This window comes from Micromesistius poutassou, assembly GCF_964030765.1.
Source record: "Micromesistius poutassou genome assembly, chromosome: 3".
Taxonomy (NCBI): Eukaryota; Metazoa; Chordata; class Actinopteri; order Gadiformes; family Gadidae; genus Micromesistius; species Micromesistius poutassou.
Genome location: NC_140273.1, coordinates 650,512 through 661,461, shown reverse-complemented (window position 1 = coordinate 661,461; position 10,950 = coordinate 650,512). Strand labels below are relative to the sequence as shown.

Sequence of the window (10,950 nt, the reverse complement as noted above, 5' to 3'; positions counted from 1 at the left end):
ATATGCGTTTTAAATTTTAACCACCGACTTTTAGTTTGTCATAGCCATGAGGCTGTGTGGTGTTCTTCCGGGTGGCGTTGACACAACATTGACGGTGGCGCCGACACATGCTGGCAGGACGAGTATAACACATCAATAAACGTTTTCAAACCATTACCAGGGCTCCAACCCCTGGAGATATACCATTTCAGAAACCCATTTCACACAATGAGAGACACGCCGTTGTCTAACTGTGAGCGGGATTTCCTGCTCAAAGCCATTGAGGAGAAAAAGGTAGGTAACCCTGAGCATCTTATTATCAATTGTATGAAGGGTTGGTTTTCCTCAAATGTCGGGGTTGATGATCCATTTCTATGTATTGTGTACGGTGGATGCTCCATTTCCATGTGTTTATGGTGGATGCTCCATTTCTATATCTCTATTATTCCTACAGCGTTTGGATGGAAGGCAGACGTACGACTACAGAAACATAAAGATAACATTCGGAACTGACTATGGATGCTGCTTTGTCGAATTGGGCAAGACGAGGTGAACGACTCACACGACCATACCATTTACAAAGATTAAGCTTTGAGAAAAATACTTTATGTCTTGCATTCATTTAGCGCTTGTCTAGGCACTTTTAAAGTGTGTGTGTGTGTGTGTGTGTGTGTGTGTGTGTGTGTGTGTGTGTGTCTGTGTCAGGGTCTGTGTTTTAAGTCTCGCTATATTATTATCGTCATGTTATCACAATTTCCCTATTGAATGTCACATTGTGTTGCTTAATTTCCTATGTTCTGTACAGAGTCATGGCGCAGGTGTCCTGTGAGCTGGTGACCCCGAAGGAGAGCAGACCCAACGAGGGCATCATGTTCTTTAACTTAGAACTGTCCCCGATGGCGTCGCCAGCCTTTGAACTGGGCAGGTGAGGAAACTAATAAAGGAGTCGGCTAGCCCTGGGCAATAAAACAATACATTGTCGTATTGTGATAGACTTTTGATCAATATCAATTTAAAACATGTTATAATATATATCGATAAGAGTCTGGACCACCTAGCAGTTGGGTTTGTTACACAAACACAGTTCCACACTTATTCACAATACTTGTGTTGTGTTTTTCATTGTTGTTTCGACATTGGAGTATTTAGTTTAAATCCAGCATGGTAATTCCTAGTATTTTTAGGTCATTAAAATGATCAATAGTTATCGATATCAATCAATATGATTGAGTTATATTGTGATATGTCTTTCAGCCATATCGCCATGGCCTAGACGGCCATTAACTGTACTTTGTGTTAGTTGAGTTGATTATTATACCTAATTGCCTTTTGACAATAGATCCACTGCTATGGACTTGCACACACATGCTGGTTTAAAGACCAACATTTGGTTGAAAATAACCACTTATCTCCCTCATGTATTGTACATTTGCTAAAAAGAAACAACAGCATTAAGTGTTGTATTGTCCACGTGAATGTTTGTTAAATCCTGAACTTAAGGATTTGATTACAAAAATGGCTGTGCTTGGATATCTGTAGTAAGGCGGTAATGTCTGTGCTTGTGCAGGTCATCTGAGCTCCTAGTGAAGCTGAACAGACAGTTGGAGAGATGCCTGAGGAACTCCAAATGCATCGACACAGAGTCCCTGTGTGTGGTGTCTGGAGAAAAGGTACGCTACATAAACACACACACACACACACACACACACACACACACACACACACACACACACACACACACACACACACACACACACACACACCAGAAACTCAACAGAACCACCAACACCATCCAGTTATCCCAGGAGGGAGAGGTGTCAGGACAGTGTAGTAGCAGCTAGGGTGTTCCACTCGCTAGCTGCACGGTCATGATTCATGCTGTGCTGTCGTCTGTTCGCAGGTATGGCAGATCAGAGTGGACGTGCACATGCTGAACCACGACGGTAACCTGATGGATGCCACCAGTATAGCCGCCATCGCCGCCCTCTCCCACTTCAAACGGCCTGACGTGGGCATCCAGGGGGACGAAGTGACGGTGGTGAGTGTGTGGGCTTTTAGTGAGAGTAGCGGCGTCTGGAAGGGAGAGGTATGCTAACAGAGAAGCTAAAAGGGAAGGTGCAGTTTTGGTGCAATGGCATGACGGCAATGGAACCTCATGTTGAGTTTCTAGTTGTTTCGACAGTCACTTTGTGCCAACGCTTCCTTCACTCACTCCTTCAGTATAGTGCCCAAGAGAGGGATCCGATCGCACTCAGCATTTACCACATGCCCATCTGCGTCAGCTTCTCATTCTTCCAGCAGGGGTGAGTCCACAATCCAGCCAGCTCCAAGCAGGCTTAGTTAGTTAGTGTGTGTGTGTGTGTGTGTGTGTGTGTGTGTGTGTGTGTGTGTGTGTGTGTGTGTGTGTGTGTGTGTGTGTGTGTGTGTGTGTGTGTGTGTGTGTGTGAGTAAAATGTTTTCCTCATGGCTCCTATTGTTAACACTGACTAATATTTTATTATTACTTTTTGATTTCCATGTCAATAATTGTCTGTTGAGTCACTGTCTTTCGCCGCATGAGGGAACATGATGGATTATCAACTATCACGTTGACCGCATCCAACATGTATCCCCCCCCCCTCCCCACCACCCCCCGTCGACCTCCAGGACCTACCTGCTGGTGGACCCGTCTGAGCGGGAGGAGCGCGTCATGGACGGCCTGCTGATGATCGCCATGAACAAACACCGAGAGATCTGCTCCATCCAGTCCAGCGGAGGCATCATGCTGCTCAAGGAACAGGCGAGTCACAGCACCGGGACTCACTCCTGGTCCCTTTGACTCACTCCAGGCACCGGGACTCACTCCTGGTCCCTTTGACTCACTCCAGGTCCCTTTGACTCACTCCAGGTCCCTTTGACTCACTCCAGGTCCCTTGATTCACTCCAGGCCCCTTGACTCACTCCTGGCCCCTTGATTCACTCCAGGCACAGTGACTCACTCCAGGTCCCTTGATTCACTCCAGGCCCCTTGACTCACTCCTGGCCCCTTGATTCACTCCAGGCACAGTGACTCACTCCAGGTCCCTTGACTCACTCCAGGTCCCTTGACTCACTCCAGGTCCCTTGACTCACTCCAGGTCCCTTTGACTCACTCCAGGTCCCTTGACTCACTCCAGGTCCCTTGACTCACTCCAGGTCCCTTGACTCACTCCAGGTCCCTTGACTCACTCCAGGTCCCTTTGACTCACTCCAGGCACCGTGACTCACTCCAGGTCCCTTGACTCACTCTAGGCACAGTGACTCACTCCAGGCACCGTGACTCACTCCAGGTCCCTTGACTCACTCCAGGTCCCTTGACTCACTCCACGCCCTCTTGACTCACTCCAGGCACCGTGACTCACTCCAGGCACCATGACTCACTCCAGGCACAGTGACTCACTCCAGGTCCCTTGACTCACTCCAGGCACAGTGACTCACTCCAGGCACAGTGACTCACTCCAGGTCCCTTGACTCACTCCAGGCACCGTGACTCTCAGTAGAAGCCCCTCAATCCGTATGCCTCTCTAGTCCTGTACCTTAAAACACACTCACTCACTGTGTTTATTACGCAATACGCAGGTTCTGCGATGCAGTAAGATCGCCAGCGTCAAAGTGTCAGAGATCACAGACCTGATCACGAAGGCCTTGGAGAACGACAAGAAAGCCAGGTGGGCAGTTTGACGTTATTTTATCCCGCCGCCTCCTCCTCCTCCTCCTCCTTCTTTCCTCCTCGTCCTTTCCTCTCCCCTACGGGCCGGGGCAAATAGCTGACTGTCATTTCCATCCTCCTCCTCCTCCTCCTCCTCCTCCTCCTCCTCCTCCTCCTCCTTCTCTCCTCCTCGGTTCCTCTCTCCTATTGACCAGGGTAGGTGGCTCAGTGTCATTTATATCCTCTCCTCCTCTTCCTCCTCCCCATTTGCTTTGTTTTAAATATAATATAAATTTCACTTTCCATCTATTTTTCCAGGAAGGAGGGTCGTAAATGTGGCTTTGCGGAGTCTATGCCCCAGGAGCGAATCACGGCTCTGAAAACCTACGAGACAACGGTGGAAATGACGGACCTCTCCAAGCAGGCCAGCGACATTGTCGAGGGTGTAGAGGCACCAGCCGCCGAGATGTATCCTTCGTTTGTGTGTGTGTGTCGGTGTGTGTCAGTGTGTGTCGTGTGTGTCGGTGTGTTGTTATCGTCAGAGTTAGGAAACATTGATTTAGCCGACACTGATTTGATCAGATTTTGTCTGATTTCGGTCAGTTCTCCTCACTCTATCAGCTGTCTTTATGAACCTTAACGTCCAATCCCAGAGCACTTTCCCCGGTCGTGCCCGTGCCAGGCGTGGGCCAAGTCGGTGCAGGCCTTCAGAATGCTTGGGGGCTCGAAGACGAGGAGGATGACGAAGATGAGGAGGAGGAGGAGGAGGGGGAGGAGGGGGAGGAAGATGGGGACGAACCAGAAGTGACCATTGTGGCAGAAAAGAGAGGCAACAAGAAAAAAGGAGAAAGTAAGTAAAGTGTGACCTGTGTAACACCTGTGTTCGTAGTGTTGTTGTTTATTAATGTGCAACGTGTATCTAACGGTGGCTTTGTGATCGCTTACTTTGCGTTGAAGGACCTGTGGTCATCATATCGGACAGCGAGGAGGAGGAAGTGGTCATTCTGAATTCAGAATCGTCTTAAGTCACTGCTGCCAAGTGAGGCGTCCAGTACGAATCCTACTCACAGTGTGAGTCACTAATGACCGTCAAATATCCAGTTCAAATATCTTTTACGGATTGAATTTTCTATACAAAGTTGCTTGTTGTCAATAAAAAGATCTGAATGAATGAAAGTCTCTGAATTATTGTCTGCTGGAACTGCTGGAGCAAGTAGTACCATTACATTACATTACATTACATTTAGCTGAGTTGTTTGTCCAAAGTGACTTGAAATAAGTGCATTCAAGATACAACCCAAAAAGCGAGAGAAATAAATGCACGTACATCAAATTAGCGCTTTTTGTTCTTCATCGGCCGAGAGACTGAACAGTTGAGTTTTCAGTGTTCAACAAATGTGTGGGGCTTCAGCTGTTGTGATGTCAGTGGGTAGCTCTTCTACCCTAGTAGCACTTTCTCTGCTGTCCTACCCACCTCTAGGGGACAGCATTGTGTAAGTAGAAACTAAAGAGAGAGTCCTTTAAATCAGATGTGAATCGCACAACGAAATCGCCAAAGACCCTCTGAGCTTTGGTCTGTAGTGCTACAGCTGCTTCTGATGACCAAATGTGACCTGATGAATGTTCAACCAACAAAACAAGATGACTGAACTTGGTTATTGTTGTGTAAAATGATTCTGAAATGAATGATTTGAACGTTTTGGGATTGTACATTCGGTCAATTGAGTAGCAGTACACGTTGTCATCAAATAACGGTTTCTCACGCAATTAGCTTTTCGCAGGTAAGTGTTTCACACTTGTGCTTCTGTCCTCCTCAAAACGTAGGTTCTACCGAGATTTGAACTCGGATCGCTGGATTCAGAGTCCAGAGTGCTAACCATTACACCATAGAACCAGTGGGAACATCAGTTGAAAGATTATGCAGAAATCCCGACTAGATACTAATGAACTGTCCACGAAGCACGAGTTTAATCTCTCCATTTGTAACCGTCAAGATTAGATATGGGATATGATAGATATGATATTAGTGACTGACACGGCATTTGTGCGGTAACAAAAGTGGCATATTTTACAATCTGTAGTCTTACTTATGTTTTAACACAGAATAGGGTTAGGGTTAGGGTTAAATATAATTAAAGGATTCGTAACTTCATGGATCCCCTTATTCGTACTATCACATATTGCGTTCTATCCAAAAAATTAATGGCCAGTACGGGTATCGAACCCGCGACCTCGGCATTTTTAGCACCACACCACGCTCTAACCAACTGAGATAAATTTAAAGCTTAACATAGGGTGACCAGACGTCCCCGGTTTCCGGGGACAGTCTGTCCGCGGCTACTGCTGTCCCCGGAAATGTTTCACTGTGACTGAAAGAAAGATCCCCCCCCCGTCAACAATCCCGTCCGACCGCAACCCCCCCCCTCCCCCGGCAACAATCCCGTCCGACAGGGGTGATGGAGCAGTGTCCCCGTTTTAGTTTTCTATGACAAAAACACTATATGTTTGGAGGTTTTTACACCGCTGAACCCAAAATGTCCCCGGATTTTGTCTCAGAAATCTGGTCACCTTAGCTTAACCCAACTTTTTTATATACTCGTACTGTTTTTTTACTTAAACGTTGCAATTCTTCATAGCAATCAAACATAATATTTGTACATTACTGATTTTATACATACATACATAGGCTACATACATACATACACATACATATGTATATAAAAACGTTTTAATTCTTTAAGGAAATGAAGAGGGTTTCCAACGTATTAAGTAACATTAGGCCTACAACCATCGAGATCAATGAAAACACAAAATGCTTGACATGTTGACACAGTGACGTGAATAGTGCTGCTAGCTATAGATTCCCTTCACACCGCTGACATATTTATGTGGTGTTTATGTTGATGGAGGATTCAGCAGGCCGCTAGAATATCTAGTCAAACCACTGTGTTTGTGTGCATGTGTGTGCAGAACGAGGTGATGATAGAGGCTTGGCTGCCCCACTTTTGGAGAGAGAGAGAGAGCGTGTACGAGACACTAGCACCTAGGACATTGTAAAGGCTTACAAAGCCAGGATGCATTGTTGGGACATCAAGTTGGGCAGCAACCAAGAGGCCCGAGCATGTTGCCAACACATGTTCTGTACAGGCAGCCGAGCGTGAAAGGGGGGTAGTCATGACAATTCCTCACGTATGTCGTTATGTAAGTCGTGCAGCAGGAGGGGAGAAACACGTACTAGGCTGCAGCCATTTAGGGGGTCCAACCTTTAAGTCAAGCGTAAATCACTGTACTCTGAATCAGTGATTCCTCACCTGGACGCTATCCCCTTGGCCCTAGCAGAAGTTGGTTAAAGTACTCGTGATGCCTTTGGGAGTCCTTCAAACCTTTCCATTATGATAAACAATGGCCAACAATGGTAGGCTGCAATCTCTCTCTCACACACACACACACACACACACACACACACACACACACACACACACACACACACACACACATACACACACACACACACACACACACACACACAAGCAAGCACACATACTCTCGCACACACACACACGCACATACACACACCAACAAACACACTCTCGCACACACACACACACACACCAACAAACACACTCACACACACACAAGCACACACACACGCACGCACGCACACACACACACACACACACACACACACACACAGACTTGCAGCAGGGAGATTGCAGCTAGTTTAGCACAAGTAAACCACGTGTGGTGGGGCAAATACAGCATTTTACAATACAGTCCCATGTGGTCAAGTCACACCTTTTAATTGCATGATTTCATAGCTTTTTCAAAATGTAGTATGTGTGTGTTTTACTGGCTTTGAGCCTAACCTTGAAAAGCTTACCAAAGAACATATCGGCCCCACACACACATCTAGTGTGTGTGTGTGAAGAATCTCAGGCATCACATGCTACTACACACGGCTACAGATTCAACGTGACCTTTTGTATTGGTATGTTGCCCAACAAGGCTGTCACGCTAAATGCATGTTATGTGTGTGTGTGTGTGTGTGTGTGTGTATGATAACCTGCCTGTACAGGTCTTCAAACAGAAGTGAGCGATACAAACATGGGCTGCCAAGTCGCATAGAACGAGATCCATGCCAAACCCTGCCCCTCTCAGGGTAGGCTAGCGGCAACCATGCAAAACAAAACTGCTCTGTAGCAATACAGCACTTACACAGCTCAGCATGCGTGACAACGTGACCGATATCTAGACCAGGATCAAAGTAACTCAATACTATTTCCCACCACCCTCAACCCCACCACCACCACCACCACCACCACCCCTACCACCACCAGCACCACCACCACCAGCACCACCATGCAGCAAAGTCGAACGTATGTGTCAGGTCTGCTCTGCACACAAGCTCTGTGTTCTGGCCTTGGCTGTGGCTGTAGCTGACTCCTTGTGTCCAACTCGATTGGTTCCTGCTGCAGCTAAAAGGAGTATTTGTGAATTTTGAGACCTTCAACGTCCATAGGGTCGTTGCTAGCTAGTATGCAAAGCTGAGTGAGACCGACGCCTACAGTAGTATAGTAACTGCACCCCGAAGACATCTGATAGAGGGGCTTGTGCACGCTTCCACGAATTGTGTTCAATCTGTTTTTATCTCTTTCTTAAGTGCAAGCAAATACGAGTGAGTATAGAAGTGTAACAAACCATCCACTATGCCCAGGAAGATAGAACTTCCATCTACACTGCCTCTGTATCTCTGAAGTGTGACTCTTATCCACCAATAACGTGTTTCTGATTAGCTGCCCTGCGCTCTGTCCACTGGCTTTCTCAGAAAGTTGATTCTGCAGAACTTGGGAGAGATGGAATGTATTGTATGCCTCGATTGTTCTCAGCCTGTGGGTCGTCCTCGTAAAAGCGTCAGCCTTATATCAACATGTTAAAGGAACATGCATATTAAAAAGGATTCATGGTACAAGTATAAACCGATGTCCCAACAACACTGGCACTGCAGGGTCTTAAAGCTTAATGTCATCCATACGTACAGATCTATAGCACTAGACTTGCCCTTCTAGACCAGAGCTTTAGTTTGTTTGGCTCAAGGTTCATGCACAGTTATATACATACATCTCTAGCACTGGCACAGAGCCAAAGGAAAGAGAGGGGACTTTTTTTCTAGGAAAACACGCCAGTACATTCCTGTTGCGCCTAAAAGGAGTATTTGTGAATGTTGAGCCCTTTCAACACCCATGGGGTCATGGCTAGCTAGTATGCAAAGCTGAGTGAGACCGAAACCTATAGTAACTGCACCCCAAAGACATGGAAACATAAAAGGATTTCCCCCCCTGTTCTGATAGAGGGCTTGTGCACACTTCCACGAATTGTGCTCAATTCGTTTTATCACTTTCTTCCTTATGCCTTGTGTTCTTTCAGTTGGGGGTAAAACAAACCATCCACTATGCTCAGGAAGAAAGGACTTCCATCTAAACGGTCTCTGTGTCTCTGAGGTGTGATAACGTGTTTCTGATTAGCTGCTCTCTGTCCAGTTGTTTTCTTAGAAAGCTGATTCTGGACTATTTTATAGGCTACAGTTTGGATTGTATTCTGTGATTGTTCTCTGCCTGTTTGTCAGGCTCTGTTAATGGGTAGTGTGTTGAGGGTCTTAAGGGTCGGCACAATAAGCAGCAGAGAGGCAAAAATGACGTGGTGATACTTTTATTTTTACATCACCGGGCACAAGGAGGTCTTCAGTCCAAAAAAAATAAAGGAAAACGGTAAAAAGGAAAAAGGGAAAAGGAAAATACTAGAAAAAAAATACAAGAAGCAAAGACTAGGCTACAATTCAGCCAAACCAAAGTCCTTTGGTAATTATGGCCGACACCATACCTCACGCAACTGAGGGACTAGGACAGTACATCATAGTTTCGGTCCCTCTCGCCTTCCCTATCCAACTAACACACATTGCTTTTATCCGTTAGACAGACCCCCCCCCCGCCCTCCCGAATTGGTACATACCAATACACTCGATACAGACGAGGGTGTTTACCCATCATCAAACAAATGTGCATCTCACAAAGTTAAAAAGGTACCTATAACAAATATCTTTACATCAGGCCTTGACAGTGAATATTCATGTATGGACACATGCCACTACATACGACGAATATGCCAAGACAAGGATAATTGACTTTGCAGAGATGCAACTGCTTCGTTCGCGTGCGCGCACCGAAACCATATAGCTGTGCCCGGACGGGAGCACGCTTCCTAGAAGCAGCAGGAAAGAGCAGCTGACACGGCGGTGAGACGTTGTTCTTGTAAAACAGCCTATATGTGGCTATGGACATACTTGACACCAGAGACTATGCCAAGGTAAAGCAAGCCATCTTGGCAAAGTAAGAAATTGACCCAGAGGCCTATCGCCACAGATTCCATTCCATGGACTTCCTGGAGGATGAAACGATGCGGGAACTTCGATCAAGACTCACTGACACTCTACCGTAAGTGGATGTGTCCCACGGAGAAGGCTAAAGAGCAGATCAGAGACACAATCGTTCTGGAGCAGTTTCTCCGTATACTGAACCCGGAGCTGAGGGTGTGAGTCAAAGAACACAACCCACAATCCTCCAAGCACGCCGCTAACCTGGCGGAGGCCTTCATTGCTGCCCGTCGACATAACAAAGGCTACCAGCTCGGGAACCAAGAGGCAACAAACCGACACCCCCAAGGCACCCAGCCCCAATAGCAAGCCCCACCAGTCCAATCAGCCCATTAAGCCTAGATCTAAAATAATCTGCCATAACTGTGGTCAGCCTGGCCATATCAAACCTGAGTGCCCTTTAGCGCCCACTAGAGATGCCAGATTATGTTACACACCATGTAATGGTTCAACTAAGGCAACCCCTAGCTCTATGGATGCTTTGGTGCCCGTCAGAATCAGAGGGAAAGTGTGGAAAGCCCTAATAGATTCAGGCAGTAGCCAGACATTTATCCAGAGAACATGTCTGGGTCCAGATTGGTTAGTGGGAATGGGTAGCGTCCAAGTGCGTTGTATACACCGTGACGAGAGTGAGCACCAGACAGCGGACGTGCAGGTGGAGATTGAAGGACAGACCTACTTGCTGAATGTCGGCATAATGAATGAATGTCCCTACCCTGCTGTGCTAGGGCAGGACGTGCCTGTGTCGGCAGAGTTATTGCAACATCACTTACCCCAAGCAAGAAGTTATGTGTTAACTAGAGCTCAAGCTAAGGCTAACTCCACTGATGCAGATTTGTGGCAGGAGTTGCCCTTTCCTGTAGGTTCCTCAGGGGGG

General features: G+C 46.8%; 1 protein-coding gene and 1 non-coding gene across 2 annotated transcripts; one reads left to right on the top strand and one right to left on the bottom strand.

The window, feature by feature from the left end:
* The first annotated feature begins 89 nt into the window (after nt 1-89).
* exosc9 (exosome component 9) lies at nt 90-4,811 on the top strand. Its single transcript, XM_084465153.1, has 11 exons — nt 90-273; nt 434-528; nt 785-904; nt 1,547-1,649; nt 1,880-2,017; nt 2,200-2,282; nt 2,626-2,758; nt 3,577-3,665; nt 3,965-4,114; nt 4,300-4,496; nt 4,604-4,811. The coding sequence occupies exons 1-11, from the start codon at nt 208-210 to the stop codon at nt 4,669-4,671; spliced, it is 1,242 nt and encodes a 413-aa protein (XP_084321279.1). The 5' UTR covers nt 90-207; the 3' UTR covers nt 4,672-4,811.
* A 657-nt stretch (nt 4,812-5,468) lies between these two features.
* AC3HAE_011273 (transfer RNA glutamine (anticodon CUG)) lies at nt 5,469-5,540 on the bottom strand. The gene has a single exon. It is a non-coding gene; the product is annotated as a tRNA-Gln (tRNA).
* Nucleotides 5,541-10,950: the final 5,410 nt, after the last annotated feature.